Below are 20767 nucleotides of genomic sequence, written 5' to 3'. Positions count from 1 at the left end.
TGATCTTTTTCATGCAGAATACCAGAACTGATGACCAAAAGTGTTCTCTTGGCTTTAAAATCTATGCCTCTACAGCATATTAAATAGGAAATCAAACAAAATTCACTAACAAGTACACAGCATTTTATTATAAAATATTTTAGGATGAGACTGTTCATACACAATTTCCCTTACACAATTGTTAGAAAGGAAACACTTTTTTGCTATAGTTAATTGGCAGTAGATCATAAGCTATTCATGACTCAGGGCTTTTCTTCAATATTAAGATCTTATAGAGATGTTACAAAGCCAGTTTCTAAAAGATGAAGGAGAGCAAGAAGCTGCACTGTGAATGCAGATTAATGCAGATTATCAATCTCTGTGAAGCTAGAACAGAAAACTATAGGTTTCAATCTCCCTGTAAATGATCTGTGTAATTCCTACTTTAAGAGCAATTAAGATCTCTCAGGGGGAATAGTAAGATTACCATCTTTTCAGCTACCCATAATTGCTGGTGGTAGACTATCAAGGAGAAATAACATGATATAAAAACGGCATGACTTTATGGCATCTTGCTCATCAGGACTATAGGATATCTGCATTTACCTTACTAGAACAATTGGAGAAGGAACTAGGAGCAACCTGAACCAGGGAAGAGGTGATACCACCAGTAAGTGCTCTGCCATAGCACTGTGCTAGTGAAAGAGAAAAGCACTGCCAGCTGTGAGGTTGGGACAGGGATCTCATCATTACTATACATATCTTGCCACAGTATAAAGGAGGAGTAGAGCCAAGAATGGACACAGGCAGAAGAAAAGGAGAGCCAGAAGGGGGTAATATGAGGCCAGACAAGGCCAGGCTGCCAGCTGTGCAGAGATGTGAAAATATAGCTACCATGAAAGTACTGATACCTAATTTCATATTATTTAGCAGAATATTTTAATACTGCCTACATCTGCTTTCCTACCATAGCATGGTATGGATATATAATCCTCAACATCAACCAGCAAAGCAAGGTCTATACTACAGAGACAGAAAAAAGGGAAAGAGGAAAGGGGGAAGAGGAAAATCTTGAAATCTTGTACAGAAAAAAAAGCAACTCCAAGAAAAATATCTGTGTACTCAGCCACTCTGGATAAGCACACACATCAACTATATTTAGATAAATGCATTAAAATCAGTTTTAAACCAACACTCTTTCCTGGCTGAAGTTCACAACATTTTTTCGCTAGCTGAATTTAGAAATATACAATTTTTGTAATTTCTTATAAGCATGACTTATTTAAGACAAAACAATAACAACAAAATAAAACAGCTCATACCATTCACCCAAAGTAGGACAGACAAATGAGAACAGCCCCAGCTGAATAATTGGAATGAAACTTTAATTGGAGTTTCAAGATCCCTTGCACTGAAAAGACTTATCGTCTCCAAAACTGGCAAAGCATTCCTAGATTCACTACAGTCTCCCAGCTTTACAAATTCTACAAAACTGAATAGGCACATAAGAAAATTTTTAAATAAGCAGTCTTGAGATTTCACACACACAGAAGCAAAGTTACTTTAAGAGGCAACAGAATATACATCAGACTTCTGCCATTCAGATAATAGAGAGAAAATATACGCACATGATCCAGAGAGAAAACTACAAACCAAATTCTAAAAGGCCACTTTTTCTTTGATAAGTGTTGTGTTTTCCTTATTTTCTTGGTGAATTTTCTTATTTATTTCAAATCAGGCAGTACAATCCATGTTCCACCTTTTCTACTACAAACTGTAAAATTACAATTGTCATTAGCAGAATTGTTTTTCTTTTCTTGTACTGACTGTGTAGGGGGTCCATTCCTTGAGAGCTTTGCAAGGGTCATACCAACCAGTTCAGATGATTAAAACACACCAAAAGCAATAGTAATAATTAAAAAGTTTTTAAAAATCTATTTTTTTTTCATGGAAATAAGATTTTCAGTGTGTTCTTGTTTTGTTTTATTTCGTTTTTAAACAGCAGCATATGATCTAAGTGTTCCTTAGTGTTTAAACTGGTGATTATGTCACTAGAACTGCAACAGCCCACTGAAGCTGTGTACAGAGAGGTACTTCTCAGTCCTCAAACCACCATTTCCAGAGAAAGCATCCAATTCCATTATGTGATCTCATTGTTACTATCAACTATTTTAAAAGCCTATGCGAAAGCGTATTTCTCCTGTAAACTGAAGCTGCTTTGTTTTCTACCTTGTCATGGTAGATTTCAGGGAACCTACTGTATGTTACATACAGTAACCTTACTGCATGTTGAAGATAAGTAAACCATATATACAAAAGTAAAATGACTAACATAAAAAATATTTGATTTAAAATTTTATCAGTTGCAATACTTGCATAATTGCATTGTACTATCCAGAAAGGAAAAAAAAAGACACAAAACAACAGCAACAGAGCAACAACAACAACAAAAAGCAACCCAAAAAGTCATACATAAGCAATGTATACATCACAAATCAGTTGTTCTCTGTCTTTTCAGGTAAGTGATTAATTTGCTAAGCCTTTACCATTAGGTGTTAATCTCGAGAAGCCCATTCAAATACCTTCAAATACATTAATGGCTCACATTCTAAAATAAAGTTCCAAGAATCAAGACATAAAATGATCAACGTCTAATGGTTTTATCTTGCAGTCAAATGAATTAGAGTTTATTTATTTCTTTGGAAAGTAATTTGCTGACAAATGAACTTCCTCTTGGAGACTAGAAACTTTTTGTGACTTATAAAGTAGAAGCCAGACAGTCATTCAGCTGCTTTGCTAAAGATGACTACTGTCATTTCCATTTCCCCACAGTATCTGTCCCATACACAGATATGGAGCTGACAGATAGGGGACACGACATTCTTTGGACTAGTGGCAGGAATCCAGACGTGATACCTTAAGGTAATGGTAATAGAACTGAACACTATTGCTGGGTACCCGAATTGCTCTGAAATGTCTATCACTTTTGCAAGTCCCAAAATTGCTGCAGTATTACATGCTCCATGCTTCTGTTTTTCTGAAGTACTTTGTTTTCCAATCAGTATATTGGGATTACTGGTTCCCATGGATTCTTTTTGTTGGTCTTTGACGAGGAAGCTGAAAGTACTCAGAAGCTTACACAAAACAGTTTGCAAGGTGGTACATACAAGTCCTATTCTTTTTGAATGGTTAAACTGTTTGATCTACCCTTCCTCCCCCTACATACATGGAATACACAAAACCCAGTCTTCCCCTCAGTTTGCTCACACACAGTCCAGCCATTAATTTTACCATCTCATACCCAAAACTGCTGAAGTTCAGCAGTCAAGAATCTCTTCACAGCTCTGTAAGGCTTGAGGAGTACTTTTCTTAGGTCTGTCAGGCACACACACATTCTGTTCACTGCTGTTTCCCACTGCTTCGCACTGCCCAGGTGAGTTACAGCACTTTCCCACTTGACAGCTCTCACAGAGCATTTACTCAGACCATCTCAGGCTTGCAAAATAAAAATATTCGCAACAAGCTTGTATTTCTCCTGACCCACCACAACTTACTCACAGGGTCTGAGTGTCCTCTGGAAGGCTGGGAATGAAGTGGATATCCCTGCAAGTAATTTTGTAGTCATCCCAGTCGGAGCACTCGCAGAAGGCTGACGGGCACCTTTCCGTGCCCTGGCTGCACAGCACCAGCACCAACTGGAAGGCGACAGGCAGCCACAGCATCTTTCACCACCCTCTCCCGCTCTGCCCCTCTCTTCCCGAGGAGAACAGAGAGCACAGCCCACCGCGAGCAGCAGCTCGGGAGAGGCGGCACCTCTGCTGGACAACACGCGCCTTCCCGCAGAGGGAGCAGCGGAGGGCTCTCAGAACCCTGCGCGCCCGCTGCTTCGAGAGGGCTCCGTCTACCCTGCCCAGCCCCCGGTGCCCACCCCGTCCCGCCCCGCAAGGCCCCTACTCCCCGGCCCCCTCCCGCCGCTCTCCGGTACAGCAGAGTCTCCCGCAGCTGCGGGGCACCGGGGCCACCTGCCGCACGGCAGTGCCCTGCACCGGGCGGCCTCGCCGCTTCGCCTTCGTTGCCGGCTGCGGGAATAGCTCGTCGAGCTGCTTTCTAACGCGGCGGAGTGACTTGTGGCCACCGCACCGGTTTTCCAGCACCTCTGCCGCAGAGAGGAAGGACGGTGCTGTTGAGAGCAATACCAAGTCACCTGGAACAGCAGCTCGAGCTTGAACGGGAGATTTTAGGGACGTGGTTAGTGGGCATAGTGGTGACGGGTCGACGGTTGGACTAGGTGATCTTAGAAGTCTACCTTAATAATTAAATGACTATATGATCTTTAAGTGCCCCTTCCATTTAACCTTAACCATTTAACGATTCAATGCTTTTCACCGAATAAAAATTCACTGTTTGTAAAGTAAATATGTAAATAAATATGGTAAAGTAGATAAAAGCAGCATTAAAATTTGAAAAAGTGATTTTGAAAGCTACGTGATAAAAGAGAGCAAGATGGAAAGAGAAGCTTTTTTTTTTTTTTTTCAAATTATCAGAAAAGATAAAATCCTTTCACATAAGAAGAGAAAGAAAATACCCAACCTTGAGATAAATAAGGTGGAACCACTGTCATTTCAAATGGTCACTGGTAGGGACACTGATTTACAAAGCACACATCACAGCAGTCAGATCTGCATCTGACAGACGTAGTCAAAGCTGAAAAGGCCTGGTTAATACTCATTTAATTCTTGCTTTCTTCATACACAAGCGATGCTTTCTAAAAACAAATATATATATATAACTGTTGAATTCAATAAGGTAGCACAAAGAAAATTCATTAATACTTTGCCTCAATACTTTTTACTTTTTTTTTTTTTTTCCATCTAAATGCCAGCCATTTCTCCTTCATGCACATACTGCGCACAGAACAAGAAAAATGTCAACTAAATGTCAACAAAAGTGTTTATAACTTGTTAGGAAGGAGGAAATCAAGAGAAGTAAGCTACTCGCAGTAAGAAATTACACATGGTCATAATTAAAAAAAAAAAAAAAAAGCAATACAGATACAACAAAAACCAAACAAGAATAAATTTTAGTGAAGTAGAGCTAGGCTCAGCTTGGGTCCTTTACCCAAAGACGGTAATCAACCACTTAGTCAACTTCATCTAACATTCCATGTGTTGTAATATTCAGCATGTTTCAGCTGCCCTCAGGATTTTCCTAGAGTATCAAACTTCTCTGCTGATTTTCTTGTTCTTACTGCTAAAATAGCCAGCTTGTCCCAGGGACACTGCATTCTGTATTAGCAACAGGACATGAAAATCTCAGTTCCTCAGTTCCTCTTGACTTGGGCAAATAAATGATTGACACAGGCTGACACAGAGGAAAATAAAATCATCTGGCAAAATGAATAGATCACCAGAGGAATCTCTGTCTTCTCTGGATCAATGCTCTTAGCTGCCATGAGTCTATTCTACACTTGATTTCTAGGCAGTAAGAGCCATAGTTGAAAGCCATAGTTTTTTATACATAAAACATTGCCTGACACTGCAGCGGCAGCTTGTCAATCTTGAGCCATAGTGTTAAATTCCACTTCCAGCTTAATCTCTGTCCTCTCTTAACTTTCCTGATGATCCAATACAACTAAGAGCACTACAGAAGAGTCTATGTTTCTCACAGCAAACAAGACCTGGTGAGAGACTAAGAGACTGGGGACTTGTACTCCCTCTTCAAAGGTAGCACTGATTGAGTGATGTTTTGTAACCTCTTGTGAGTGCTCTCTTGCAAACTCTCCCTTGCTTTTATTCTGAGTCCAGTGTTACTTTTTATGTTCTGCTTTTTGTGGACTAAGCAAAAGAATATTAGTGTTTTTTTGTTGTTGTTTTTTTTGGTGGACAGATAAGTAGACCCGTGATTTGAGTTATTTCAGTAGGTTTGCATAAACCCAATCATACTTAATCATTTTGTGTACAAAAGATATCCTTATGTTACTTACCTTTACTAATAAGCTACTTCCTATTAGTGATCCATAGTAATTCTGCTGCAGGCTCTCAAACTAGAGGATGGCTATATTGTTTCATTCCTTTGTCACTGAGGCAAAGTAATTGAAGTTACATTCTATTAAGTGGGGAGAAAAGTAAGAGCACAAGAACTGGTAAGAGAAGGTTCGGTATGTCAGCTGCTCCATGGCAACCACAGTAGTCCACAAAGTGTTAATGGAAAGAATAAATATCTTCCCAGCTATTAATAATAGATAAAAAATATCAACAGTGAATGGCTGTAGGCCAAAGAAATGTCAAGGATGAGGTGGCAAGAAGCCTGCATGGATGGGCAAGGAACTCATGGATGAACTGAAAGGAAAGAAAGTTCATGAAATGTGGAAAAGGGGGTCTGTCCACCTGGGAGGAGTAAAGGAATGTTGTCAGACTCTGTAGGGATACAACAAGAAAGGGTAAGGCCCTCTTAGAATTAAACCCTGTAAAGGAGGTAAAGGGTAGCAAGAGAGGTCTTTTTAGGTATGTCAGCAGTAAAAGGAAGACTAGGGAAAATATGGGTCTCACATATGTATAGAAATGTATAAAGATTGTCAGCTAGAGGTCTGCAGTCAGAGTTTATTTGTTTCACACTGTCAGGGCTCTGTCCTGGCCAATTTCTCTACCCCATTACTGTACTGGCCCAAAGCTCCATGTCAGCAGAGGCCTGGGCATCCAAACTTGGGTAATTTGGGTCACAGTGAACCAGGCCAGCTATCCAGGCTGATGTCCCTCCCAGCCTGGCCCAGCCAGTCCCCATGCCCAGGCAGGTGGCTAATGCTTAGGGCTGCCCTTGTGCCCCCACCTGCCCTGCTCCTGGCTGGAGTGGTGAGATAGGCCAGGTTATTGTCCTGCTCTGCTGCCCTGATACCCAGCCCAGAGGGATACATCCTGCTAGCCATGCTCTATCTTCCCCTAGACACCTTCTGGTCTCTCTGGCCAATGTTTTCCTTAACAAGCTGGTGGATGGTGAAACCAAAAGTATGTTTGCAAGGCTACATACAGCCCCAGGCTAGGGAAGTCTGTAAACTCTACGTCATATTTTTACAATGGCTTTGATAGCTTAACAGGAAGAGGAAAATGCAAGTCACTACATGCAAGAAGACACCTTCTTGATGTCAGAAAAAATAGAATATTATGCAGTTATTCCACTTACTTTGCATTTATAGAGTTGTCTGAAATACTTTATCTGGTTCTGGGCATTAAGTGCCGAGACAGAAGTAGAAAAACTGAGGATTATTCAGTGGATAGTGAAGAAAATAGAAGGTTTTAGAAGCATGACCATTAAAGGAATGGTGGAATGGTAGAAGAGTACTGTTTAGCTTAGGGAAGACTGCAAGTATTTTAGAATGTAGAAAGGAACACTAATCAGTAGTTATGACCACACCAGTTCTGAAAAGTGATGGTGGTTAACACTTCAAATTGACTGGCAACTTGCCATCCCATGTTAAATATAAACAAATGTTCCTTTCTTTTATACTAAAATTATGTATTATAAGTATCACATACATTTTACATATATACATGTTCAATGATATATATATATTATATGCATATACATAGGTGTATATACAGTTATATATAGAACTCTAGAGACAGACATTCAAAATCCTGGATGCCCTCACTATAAAGAAATGAAGAGGTTTTCAGCGAAGAATATTGTTCCAGTGAATATTGTTCAAATCCTAACAAATAAATGAGACAGAAAAATCTCTAGTAGTACTACAGTATATTGCAATTTTTTTTTCCTGGTGCTTTTTCAGCTCTCCCTTTCCCAGTTGCTATTATTTTAGCCATGACAAGTGATATATTTTTCCACTGTTACAGATGCTCCCTCTAGTGACAGGAATGGTGGCTCATCCTGTGCATATCTCAATACTTCAAGGCTTATAATTCCATTCTTTTGGCAGTGAATTTATTTAAAAATAACATTACTCTTTGCTGCCAGATCTGATATGATATCTTGGGCATCTTTGCACTCATTATATGGCTTATATGCATATCAGATAAACCACAACAGGTTCTCCCAAAGAAGCAATTAGCTCTAATTGCTGTTCTACATAAACTCCCACAGGGATTACAAGATATCAACAGTTAAATCTTGTAATATACGTATGAGGAAGTGCTCAAAATAGGGACATTATTGAGTGAAGAGTAAAATAAAGACTTTTCTTCTTCTTAATCCACACGTTCTAGACGCATGCAAGGTGTGTCAGATACTACCTATTTCTAATTTCAGTAGCTAAAATAATTATTGTTCTGTCAGTAAAAATAAATAATACAGTGGAGATGCTCCTTTGGCACAGCACCAGTCACTAGACCAAGTATCGAATAGCTATATGAAAGAGTGTTATTCTAGGTTCTTGAAGATTCATGTCTGTATAACCAATTTATCTCCAACTTCAAGAGTGGGTAGTTATGGAACTTTATGGTTGTGGGATTTAAGAAACTCTTGTGCTTCTCCTGTTTCCTTATTTCATGGGGGAAAAGATATGAAAAAAATTAAAGCTCTCAGTTGGCTGAAGACTAACTAGGAGGTACTGCTGGGTAAAGCCTGAGGTCTGTCAATTTTAAGTATACACAGATAGAATATTGATATGGAGCTGTCTCTCGCACTTGAGCAATTAGCTGAGGCGAGAACTATGAAAGCTGTGTCTTTGCATTCAGAAAGGACTGCAGAATCACAGAACAACTGGGGTTTGAAGGGATGTTTGGAGGTCACATGGTCCTACCCACCTGCTCAAGTAGGGAACAAGAGCACTAAAAAGCAAGCACTAACCTTAAGGAGAAAAAGACCTGTCAACGGTTTAAGACCACACTGGCCTCTCTGAAAGCAATCACTGTAAGGTGACTTTTGCAACACAGTACTTCAGATAACAGGAATACTGAGATACATATTTTTGATTTCATATAACAACATAAAAATGCTTTGTGCTTGAAAAGTTAGACAGCTTCTCAAGCTTAGTATGCACATTTAAATAATTGATTTCTTAGGTACCATCCTCCCAAACTGAAAAGATGTTCTATAGCAATTCTATGCAGTTGCGTTTAACATCCATGTTATTTCATTTCTCTCTTTAAGGCTTTTCAGCACAGCAGTCTGTAACATTTTGCTTTTTTTTTACTGCACACAGGTAGCAGATGCAGCATTTATGTGCAGCGAGGTGCCTGGCTCAAAAACACAAGCCTGGAAAAGATGAGGGAGAAGGAAGGACGTGCTTTCCCTGTCAGACACACAGCCTGCTGGTAGCTCATACACTCATTTTTCCAGTGGATCAGCCTCCTCCTGTGTACAAAGTACGGAGCATGCATCTGCTTCAGCAGAGCCACAGCTTCTATTTGTTCTCTTTCTGTTTATTTACATTATGTTTAGAGAATGTAAATGGTTGTAAACGTTAACGTGTGTTTTGTAAAGCTGTATCTTTTAAACACGTTAATAAACATCGCTGTACATCACGGACTGCGCCCTACCGTAGCGGCCGCCGTGAGAAGCGGGGACCGACCCCACGGCCCGCCGCCCACCCACTCCCACACAGCCGCGGCCTCAGAAGGGCCAACGGCTCCTAGGGGCGGGGCCTGGCCTCCGGTTATTCCTCCTGCGGCTGTCCGCCGCTCGTCTCGTCCGGCTGCCTCGCAAGGCTTCTTGGGAGTTGAAGTCCTCCGTTCTTCCTTCCCTAAGGCCGAACTGCAACTTGAGGACTACGTGTCCCATGGTAGCCTCGCGGGCTGCCCAGGTTCCCGGAAGGCGGCTCGGCCCGCCGGTGTCAAGGCGGCTAGTTCAAGTTGCCATAGCGGCGAGGTAAGGAGGGTGGGAAGCTTTAGTGGGGAAGGGGCCGGCTGCGCCCTGGGTAGGTGGGGCTCAGGCGGCGGTGCGGTGAGCGCTGGGGCTGCGCCTTGCGCTGCTAGTGGCGCGTGGGGAGGCGCTGCCCTGCACGGCGCGGTGGTGGCGGCGGGTTGCTCTTGCGGGGCCGCTGCGGGGCCTCGGGAGCAGGCGGGCGGCCCGCGGGATTGGAGGGGCACGGACGGCGGCGTGCCCGGCGCTGTCCTGCAGTACGTGCACGGGGGGAGGAGCCAAGGCGGCCGGGGACCCTGAGGGGTGGGATCGGGTGTCGGTAAAGCTAGGTTACGTGTGTTTGGTGCGAACGGTATGAAAGAATCGTTCGCTGTGCCGTGCTGTTGATGAGCTCAGGGAATATGGTGTCACGTGTTGATGATAAACGTAGTTCTGGAAGCCCGGTGCTGGAGGGTCTGCTTGTGGCATCAGGTCCCTGAATGCTTTTGGCACAAAAAGAAGCACTACAAGTAAAAGGGTTGCCAGGTATCGTGCTGTCCCTTTCTGGAACCACTCTCAGTCCTTATCTGGTTCACCCTTTACTATAAGGCTTCACTCACGGCTTTACCACTCAGTTACCTAGTGATGGGTTAGCGTAGGTGGGGATAAACAAATAGAAGCGCTTGGGAAGCAGTCAGGCTGGGTGTGCCTAACTCATCTGCTCGCTTGAGGCTGTGCGTCGTGGTGCTGTGCCCTGCGGGTCTCTGCAGGAACGTCCCCGTAGAATCGGCGCACTGTGTGCTGACAGGGAGGGCACCTGGGGGAGCTGGCGTGTTTCTTACTGCAAGAAACGTTACAATCGGTCTAGGTAAACTAACTGTACATTAGAAGACCAAAATAAAAAGCAAAACTGACTGCAAATGTTTCTTACTGTTGCGTAGGTTATATGGTTGTGAGCTGCAGTCAGCGTAGGTTTTTAGAAGAGGTGATGACGCTCCTTTCTGGTTTAAATTAAAACAGCAAATGTCTGCACAGAATATTTGTACAAATCTCTACTCTGTACGATTTTGGTGTTTTTTTTTTTTTTTTTTTAACCTAAAATAAAACTTCTGCAATTCTTTTAAAAATGAGGATGTTGCTTTATATGAAATGATCCTTCTCCAACTTAAAAGTGCCTGCAGTTCCTCTCTGGTTGCTTATGATAACAAGGAAGACCGCTACATAACTATAAATGGGAACTTTTCTTCAAGTCTGTAGTGTTTCCTTTTAGGTTTCTGTCAATTACTACCCTTTCTTCAGTACCTTAACTACTTAGTATCCTAATGAGCTAATTTTGGTCAGCTGAAAACAACACCATTGGTTGTATTACTGTAAGTCTCCATCTCCCATTTGTTCTCTTCAGTGATGTAACTGTTCTGATTTTGGCTCTCATGATTGAGGCACTTCTCAGAATTGTATTTGTCAAAGATGTTATTTTGGGGTTCTTTGGTTTAGAAAGAAGTGTGACCTCGTGGAAGTCAGAATTAAGCCTAATCTTTCGTTTGGAGCTGTTGAGCTCACAGACAAGCTGTATGAATTGCATGACGTAAGGTTAGTTTTCTTGGACTTGGAAGATACTTCTGTGCAATATTCTACATACAGAGTAAACATAATATGCTTTTCTGCATATTTAGGGAGTAAAAGAATTTGCTTTCTGTGAACTGCGGTTCTGAAGAATCTCAGTTTGTTGAAACATCTACTGTGACTTTGTAGTTGAGATAAGATGTGCCAGGTACAGATGGTCAACTGTTTGCTATGATTATTAAAAATGAATGTGCTTCAAATGTAAGAATAAGTGAAAAGATGATGGCGCAAAGGCCTGTGGACAAATAAACAGTAGATTCCCTTGGATTAATGACTCAAGGATGGGTTTCTGATCTCTCGTAGGGCTGATCTTGTGCTGTATTTTTAGTATGGCTGTTAATAGCATCTCTCCGTTGCTTGGTGTCTTAAAAATATTTTTCACAAAGTGCATTGAAGCTGAAAATTTGTGTTAATTTGAGGAAAGTGGTTGTCGAATCCATTGCCTACTGGGTTTTGAGTGATTGTGCTGCTGCTTGTGTGTAGTGGGCAAGAGAAACAAACAAACAAAAAAAAATTAGCCCAGAGACTGACAGTGCCATTATAGAGAAATTAAGATTGGCTCCAAAACAGTTGATAAGATTTTTTTTTTTTTTTGAGAGAGAAAGAAGTTTCTCTTTATGTTTATCAGTGATGCAGGAGGTTTGTGTGCTAGAATATGGATTGTGCTGATGTCTGTGTGAGTTTCCATTAAAGATTGATGGGGAAAACAGTTTAATATAGTGATTAGCAAGACGTTATGGTAAAAATTAAAATTATTCCACACTGTTATTACTACCTATGCTTTATTTCTTTTCCTTTTCTCTCTTTGAAAATATCCAGTATTCAATTTTTCCCAGTGCTCAATGTTCATGCTTGCTTAACCTCATTTAGATTTCATTTCATCTAGCTAGAGTGAGACATACTGGAATAGTGATTGCTGATACTGGCAGAGTGTGCTTTAGTGAGATAAGGGGAGCAAAGATGAGATAAACTCCTCACTTTAGAAAACAGCTGTGGGGACTATTGGTGTACTTAAGCAGGAACTGATTATATTGATTTACTCTCATATTCAAAAAGTTTCTATCCAAGTCTAGCAGACAAAAGTTTATATCCTTTTAATAAGACTCTGGAAAAACATCAAGTGGCATGTATATAAAATACAGCATAAGTTAAATCTCATCCATGGTTTCTTTGGGGAACTTCTGTTTTAGTGGCTAGAAGAATGGTATCTTTGCTATGGCTTTTCCTGTATCTACCACAGGACCAAAAGGAATTCAAAAATTTGTCTTTTTTTTTTTTTTACTTTAGCCTCCAAAATACTTAGATTCAGACTCTCTCTCCAAACAGATATTGCTAGCATAAATCTCAATGATAGTAACTCCATGAACTCTAGGCAGACTGCTGCGTTGTGTAAGAATTTAAGAAGAAAAGTTCTATCTTAACCTAGTTTTACAGGGTTGCAATTTTGATCTGTTATTAGTTAACTTTACTACAGCAGTCATTATTGATCCTAGCTTTTAACACTTTCTTCTTTCAATTTTCTCTCCACTACCCTACCGTTCTTTCCTCACAAGCCATATATTTTCTACCTCAAATTATTTTTGAGTTTGATTCAAGCAGGTTTCTTTAACCTCAGCACAGCAATATGGTTATGTTGAATGCAAGGTGGGTAAAAGTAGTAGTATTTCACTGTTTATGAAAGTAGCTTTTTTTCCCCCATCTTCTAAGGTGTTAAATTTTTCTTTCTAGAACATTACATTGTCAGTGCATATTGAATTTGGATTACTGTCTGCCAAATATTTTTTACTTTCCTCTGATTCTTCTGCCAGCATCTATAAACTTCTGCAAATGTAATAAACATATTCCTTTCTATTATCAGGTCATTTAAAGAAAATGTGTAGTAGATTTACTGAAGGCTCTTACTTGATTTTTCTCTATTCGACACAACTTCTCTATGAGTTCAGATGTTCAACCACTTCACTTCCATTTTATTAAAGCTTAATTTGATTCATGTTTCTTTAGCTTAATTTTGTATATGTCATGAGTGTTTAATGCTTTCTTTGTTTGTTCAAAAGTAATCTTTATTGCCTCTTTCTTGTTTAACAAACTCTAGTTACCTGTTATTGGCACAGTTGATTTGATATCAACTCATACATTGCTTTTCTTTTTTTTGAGAAAAGCTATTTTACTAGAAACTTTACTAGAAAATAGCCTGTTTTTAGTTTTTTTCCACATGTTAAAATTAAGCTGATTAGTGTGTCATTTTTGGCCCCAGTTTTCTTTCCTTTCTCTTTCAAGGACTCTGCATTTGCTTTCTATCATAATGTCTCATTCTTTTTGAGTCATTAAAGACACTGCTTCTTAATCTTACTTCATGCACTCAGTGGTATTAGTTGAGCACAGTCAATCTGAATATAGTTTAGAAATGAGGGTGAGGCAAAGGGAGAACAATTCTGATAGGATAGGATAGTTTGGTTGGATGGAGCCTACAAAGGTCGCAGTGCCCAACTGCCTGGTCACGTGAGGGCTTCGTCAGTTGTTCTGCTCTCCTGATGTTTCTTGTATATTTTACAGAGAGAATTTTTTTCAGCTGTGATCTCTGCCTGTGTACTGAACATCTAGTAGTGTTTAGAATATGTCTATTGGTTTAATTCTGTCCAAAAGGCGTCTCCTTCTTGCATGTTGGCCTCCACTTCGTGGTGTGAACAAGCATAATGACTGAGGAACGGTTGGTAGGTGCACCTCTGAAGTACATCCTGCTAATGTAGTGGTCTGAGTAGTCTATAAAGTTGCTTTGGGAATGTCGTATGGCTTAGATCTGTTCAGTTACAATCAGGATTTAATGTTCATTTTCTGGTCTTTCAACCTAGGTCTCAAGATACTGATGGCAGATTCATCCAGTGATTCAGACTTTTTTAGGGCTCGAATAGGAAGATGGCCACCTTTGAGGAGGACATCCCACAACAGAGCTCGGAACTATGGTGCTGAAGAAGTTACAGAGAAGATTCATACATTAGCAAGTACTTTACAGGTTGCTTACAAAATACTGTTTTAAAGTATATAAACAGTTTCTAAAGAAAGGTCAAATTTTCACTTCTGAAGTTGTGCAATGTATTGTAGTGATGGGAAACATTGCTTTGTGTGTAAGCCAAAATGTTTTATGTAACTGATTGTATTGCCTTGGAGGTGAAATTAGGTGGCTTGATGATATATGGAATAACAACTGTATGAAAGCATAATAGAATATTGTTAGAAACAGCAATGTGTTTAGCAAAACTATTAATAAAATTAATGAACTGAATAATGTCAAAAACCTTTTCACATCATTACAAGTGGTGTTGAATTTTGTAGTGGAAACTTCCAGCCTCATCTTTTGCAGTGTACAATTTTCAAGTTCTAAATAAAGAATATAGGTAGGCAGTCTAATCTATTCCTCGTAACAGAGGAATAGTAACTCCAATAATTCGTAGATATGGAACAGCATGGTGAGAAGCAGTACTTGTAAACTTAGAGTGGATCTATACCTGAGCAGGAAAAAGTGTTCATCTAATTCTTGCTTCTTCAGTGGAGGCAGGAGAGCAGGTTTCTGAATCAATTTTGCATGTAGGAGGAGATGTTTAACTGTCTTGACATCATTTATCACTTGAAGTTATTCACATTCATCAGTACGGAAGAAGTAACCTTGTGGTGAGGAAACCCTGTTCTAGCTAACAGTTCTAAGAACTTGGAAGAAGTGGACTTGTGCCTTGTTGCTTGTGCTTAATTATTGTTTGACCAACAATAAACATATATATTTGTATATATACACACATACAGATATTAAATATGGGAGGAGAGAAAAATCTGTATTCAATGCTGAGTTTAAACTTCAGAACTTCTTGGCTAAAAAGTGATCATCAAGCTAGAAGGCTGAGTTAATAAGAATGTAATATGACTATTTCTTTTTAAACACTGTCTTCGGGGCTTTTGTGTTCCAATCTATCCTCTTTCTGGCTACTCTTCTGATAATCTGATTTTTAAGCTAATGGCTTCTCAGCACACCTGCCACTGTGTTCTCCCATTCTTCACCTGGTTACAGGCTTCACTGTGTAGAAAAATTGTGCTGAAGAGAAGGGTAGGACTGCAGCCATCTGGCTGAAGACATCTTAAGCTGCCATGAAACTGTTGTATAAACTAAATGATGGGATTTTGGTCAAGTTGCCCCACAGTAAAGAATGCAATATGTATGTCTTGACTCAGTCATCTTTACCTTGGCATTCCTTCCCATTACTGTATAACTTTATGTAAGCTGTGATAAATGCTGTCCATGCCATAGATAAATGTAGACTTGAAGACTGTGTGATCTTGCAATGAACTTTAAGAAAGTATATCTATGTTGACAGTTTTGCCTTTTAAATAGGATGCTGATTTCCTGCCATTAAGAAAATGTCACCTAAGAGCCTTAATAACAGTTTCTTTAGTTTCTTCACGGAAGTTTTAGTGTGTGCCTTTAGAGTATCTGCTATATCCCTCCTTTCCCTTGTCTGCTTGATGAACTTCATTACCTTAGATAAATATGCTGATCTTGAGGAATTTATTTTTCTAGTTTGCCAGCAAAATAGAAGCAAGTTACTTTAAGATCTCTGTGTAAAAATATTTTTTCTGGTGAGTGGCTGAAAACTTACACTTTTTTTGTCTGAAGCTAAGTCCTCACTGATGTGCTGTTTAAAAAAACAAAAAACAAACAAAAAAGCAACCAACCAAAAAAAAAAAAAACAACAAAAAAGCCCCACCACATTGTATTTTGTTCATTTAGCTACTCTGTACTTCTTCAGGTTCTGGCTTCTTGAATAGGATTTGGAATTTTCGAATGCTTACGCACTAACCCTTAAAACAAACAAACAAACAAAAAAACAACTACTTGCTTTATTAGCTTATTCATAAAACAGGAATAGTAAAGACAACAGTGATGTTAGATTATTGGAGATTTCTATTTGACTTTTCTTCCTCAAATATTTTTTTTTAAGGATACCAACAGAAACCTGAGACACGTTGACCATTTACTGGGGCAATACAGAGAATACAACAAGGAACAAACAGAAGCAATAGCAACTGTGAGCAACTTCCAGTTTGTCGTTTCTTAAATCTTTCTTTTCCTAGTAGTATTCACAGTTGAAAACTTGGCAGCGATGGGCAGAATATATCAAGAGTTAAGTAGTTACTTAGGCATAATTACTTGACCAGCCTAACCCAAACTTTAGTTGTATGTTATATAGTGAAACTCTAACAGTTTTTGAAGCTTTATTACTTTTCTGGTTTATAGGCTCCAAGTAGATTATGTTGTAGTATGATGATCTGACAAGTACAGTGTGCAAGCAGGATGTGTACCTTCTGCATCAGTAGTTTTTCTATGATTCTGCAGTAGCTTCTGAATCTACCAACCAGCGTTCTCTAAATTTCAGATGAGTAGAAGTTCTCCTAAATACCAGAGTTCTGCAAGTTTGAAAGCAGTTGTCTGAACAGTGATTATAAAATAAATTAATGCCTTTAGGACAAGAGGAGTTTATAACTTTGTTTCAAACAAATTGCAATTGGTGCTTCCTTGAGACTTAGATACAAGGCAGTATTATTTTATACATGGAAGTGGAGGGAAGAGGAGAAGAAAGCCTAAATCTATAGAAAGAAAGAAGCCCCCTCCTCCCCAGCACTTTCTTTCTTGGTCAGTAGGCAGAAGATTTTCATGGAAGCAATTGGGATTATTAAGATGTCTCTAATAATTTTTTTCCTATTTGAACTCTGCATCTATATAAGCTTTCCTTAGTTACCGAATTTGTAGAATTTCTGGTAGGGACTGAACCCATTTAACATCATTTTTAATAAATGCTGATTCTAAATGTTGTTCATTATTCTGGAAGTGTTTTCTATGAGCAAACATCAAGGTGAGACATCCCTCAATCATTTTTAGTTTTATAATTCATTCTTTTCTGTTATGATTCTATGAGATATGATTTAGCGGAGGGTTGTTAGAGTTAGGGTACTATGGTTAGGCTGCGGTTGGACTTGATGATCTTTGAGGTCCTTTCCAACCTGAGTAATTCTATGATTCTTTGTTAGGTGGCTTTTGATTATGACTCAAGTTGAAGACAAATCTAGGGACTAACCATCAACCTGTGTTTTAAATACTAAAGAAAATACCATCTGATTAGTAAAAAAAAATGTCTATCTGACTTTCTGCTCCCTTTTTAAAGCAGAACTTTCTAATGTGGTACGTATGTGGAAAGATGTAGCTGGGATCAGGAGGTACTGCACCTCTTTCTTCTACTGTAGATATTTAAGAAAAAAACCTTAATGAATTTATCATTTGAATGGTGGTATGATAGATAAGGGAGTATCAAGGATTGGAGTTCTAATTGGAGATTATAAAGGCTATTCTGTTCAAACTCATGCGTTTTAACGTCGCTTTCCTACTAGCCTCTCTTCATTCTGTTAATAACTTCTCATTAAGTAACTGAAGCACCTTGAAATGTATTGATAACAATTAACACCTGATTTTTTTAAGCAAATAGTGTTAATACTTGACACTCACTACTTTTTTTCATTTTTTTTTTGTATCTCATTTCATACTGAGAGAATGAAAATTAGTGCTGACAGAGTACAGCATGCAAATTAAGCAGTCGTAGCTTGATTCAGAGTTTGTGTTCCCTTATTAGAGATCCAAGATTAGTCTGTTTCAGGGTTAGGTTAGATTTGAAGACTGAGTTATCGCTGTTCGTGCTTTGATCCTCTGGCATTTTCATGTTTTTTTTTTTTTTTAATTGTTGAATGCAAAGGTGATATTTTGTTACATAATTGCATTGTCTTAATTTTTCCTTCAAGTAGCTTGTCTTTTAAAGAAAGCTTTGGGTGATTCTATCTCTGGCTTCAGCTTTTCGAGGTGATTATGGAGTTTTGGTAAACAAAACAAAAAATATATATATATTGAAAACATAACACTTTAGGAACCTAAGCAAACTTGAAAAGATTCAGTGAAGATTTAAAATAGCGTTTTAAGCTTTAGAAAAAAAGCGCCACCCAGAAGGAGATACAACTCTCTTAATTTCTGCAAGAATAAAATAGCTATTTAACCACTGTGTATACATCTCTGTTAGGAGAGGAGAGATGATCCTCTAGAAATAGAGATTTTGTGGACTTTCAAATAAAGGTGTGATAAAAGTGAGAGGCTTAAAACCAGAATTGGCTTATAGTAGCTATACTTGTTTCTTTCTTTTGAGTATTCCTGGTGCATTGCATCTATATTTTAAGAAACTTAATATTTGAAACTGCCAATGTTGAAAGCTTGTTTTAATACAGCTAGGAGAATATTATGTGTATGAGATAACCGAGAAAAGCTGCTATTAGTTCATGATGAAACTTGACTTAAAAAGACCTCTCATTATCTTAATGACTTAAGATTATTTGCATGCTATTGTATATGTCTTCGTTTATATTTCAGTAAACTGATTCCTTTGCAGTTAAAAGAAACATTGGAACAGTCTATAGGTCAGTTAAAGAGTCAACGACTAACCCGAAACTCTGGAATGAGAAGTGCTTCTCTCTCAAGCTTATACCCTAGTGATTTGGATGGAGAAACAGTGTCAGGTAAAATACTTAAGGTGCTTGAATGTGCTTAAGTTATGTCATATTATTGTATGGAATGAGGAAGTTAGAAATAAAACTGTATAAAGATACTGACATGAAGAGCTATCATTAATTTCTTCAAAGAAATTCAGTTTAGAAATTTGGGAGACCTGTATTAAGTATAGCAGTTGTTTACTTGGTAAATGCCTATAGCTTTGAATCGTTTTTTTTTTTTTCTTTTTTTTCCTGGTATCTCAAGAAATCTAAATAAACCATTGATAGCTTCCATGGAGAAAACTGCCTTATCTGCTGCATGAATTGTAGGTACATGCAAGTTAAAGTTGGTCCAAAATGTTGTAGCTTCTGACGCTTACTTCACAGCAAAAACAAAATGTGAATTTTAAATACATAAGATTATGGACACGTAGATAAAATTATACAAGACTCAGTGGATAAGGAAAAGGTAAAATCATGTACTTTTCTGTAGGGTATACTATTTTTCTTGTACACTTCTCAGGAAAATTTATTATTATTATTATTATTTTTAGGAAAATGTGTATTTGGGAGGAATATTCATTTCAGAAATAACATTAAATGCTTATTATTAAAATTTTCTTTTTTCCTAATGTAAACTCTAAAGGTTCTAGTTTGCAGCTTTTAGTGTACCCAGACAGAAAAGAAGCCACTGCATGGACAAATAAAATTTGAGGCAATACTCTACCTACTCCCCTTACCCTTCCTGTGTATGTGTATATACGCATACATGTGTATATGAATATGTATAACAAAAATATTTCAACTGTAGAATAATCCTGGGGAGAATTAAATAAGTATGCCGGTGAATTTTATGTAACTTCCTTAATTTATCTGTAATGTGCTCCATATTCACAAGATGAAGCACAAGTTTTTCCCAAAGCAAAATTAAACATTTTCTGCAAAAAGAAAAAATTCTTTTCTTTTTTTCCTCATCTTTTATCACATAAAGGGGTCCACCACTTTGTGCCTACTTCTCCTCTCAGGGATTATGGAGACTCACAGGGCAATAGACATCGAAGGTCTAGATCTGCAAGTGTTCGATTTGTCAACGAGGCTGATGATTTGAATCAGGTACTAATGACAGTTGCTAATGAGAGTTCTTTCCCCAAGCAGACAGTACGCGGCTATTAGGCTCTTCGATTTTACATCAAATTAAGTTATTTTGATGGTGAAGCTAAGGATGTTTCAGCAATGAAATATCCTTTCGGTGTTCTATGCAATTTTTTATCAAACGGTAATCTCATAACCATCAGTATATGAAGTTTCGTACAATTCTGACTTTATAGATTTAAAATAAAGCAGATGGTGTGATATCAGAAGTGATGAAAATAATTTCTGTGCATTCTAGTTTCTGAAAACATCACAGTATTTTGCTTGGTCACTTGCGATTTTACATGCTATCTTTCTTTAGTAGTACATATAGCTGGGCAGAACTTTTTCCTCATTTGTACTAGCGTTTATTAACAGGAAATTTTTGTCCTGACTTTAACTGTTCAAATCTTTCAATTTGCCTTGCTTTAAGTTAAAAAGATGATGCAATGTCAGGTAGTTAAAATGAAAGCATAGAGAAAATATGGTTGGGAAACTGTTTAGCAAATAATGGACTGGAAATCAAATGTGGATGAGCAAGTGTTGTGAAGGGTTGATAGAAAGAGAAGCACTAGCTTCATCCAGGCTGATCTTCAATTCATGTAAACTTGTTTCAGACATTATTTTTATCTGCTTCTTTCTATTTAATATTTTCTTTTAAAAAGTGTGTATA

The 20767-nt window shown here is 38.5% G+C and overlaps 2 protein-coding genes across 9 annotated transcripts in view; one reads left to right on the top strand and one right to left on the bottom strand.

Moving 5' to 3' along the window:
* The window catches only part of TSHR (thyroid stimulating hormone receptor), a 52083-nt gene extending 48160 nt beyond the window's left edge, over positions 1 to 3923 (bottom strand). For 3 of the 4 annotated variants that reach the window (NM_001193588.3, NM_001193589.3, NM_001033850.2), the window contains exon 1: positions 3538 to 3922. In NM_001193588.3, coding sequence (NP_001180517.2) covers positions 3538 to 3701 — 164 coding nt within the window. In that variant the 5' untranslated portion in view covers positions 3702 to 3922. Of the gene's footprint in view, positions 1 to 3533 lie in introns of all 4 variants that reach the window. The other variant, XM_025150837.3, reaches the window with a different exon arrangement.
* A 5820-nt stretch (positions 3924 to 9743) lies between these two features.
* The window catches only part of CEP128 (centrosomal protein 128), a 96242-nt gene continuing 85218 nt past the window's right edge, over positions 9744 to 20767 (top strand). For 3 of the 5 annotated variants that reach the window (XM_025151095.3, XM_025151096.3, XM_004941843.5), the window contains exons 1-5: positions 9744 to 9798; positions 14244 to 14404; positions 16380 to 16466; positions 18864 to 18990; positions 19955 to 20076. In XM_025151095.3, the coding sequence (XP_025006863.2) occupies positions 14258 to 14404; positions 16380 to 16466; positions 18864 to 18990; positions 19955 to 20076 (483 nt within the window). In that variant the 5' untranslated portion in view covers positions 9744 to 9798; positions 14244 to 14257. Of the gene's footprint in view, positions 10302 to 14243; positions 14405 to 16379; positions 16467 to 18863; positions 18991 to 19954; positions 20077 to 20767 lie in introns of those variants that run through there. The other 2 variants (XM_040702151.2, XM_040702152.1) reach the window with 2 other exon arrangements.

This window comes from Gallus gallus, chromosome 5 (genome assembly GCF_016699485.2).
Source record: "Gallus gallus isolate bGalGal1 chromosome 5, bGalGal1.mat.broiler.GRCg7b, whole genome shotgun sequence".
Taxonomy (NCBI): Eukaryota; Metazoa; Chordata; class Aves; order Galliformes; family Phasianidae; genus Gallus; species Gallus gallus.
This window is presented reverse-complemented; position numbering and strand designations above follow the sequence as displayed.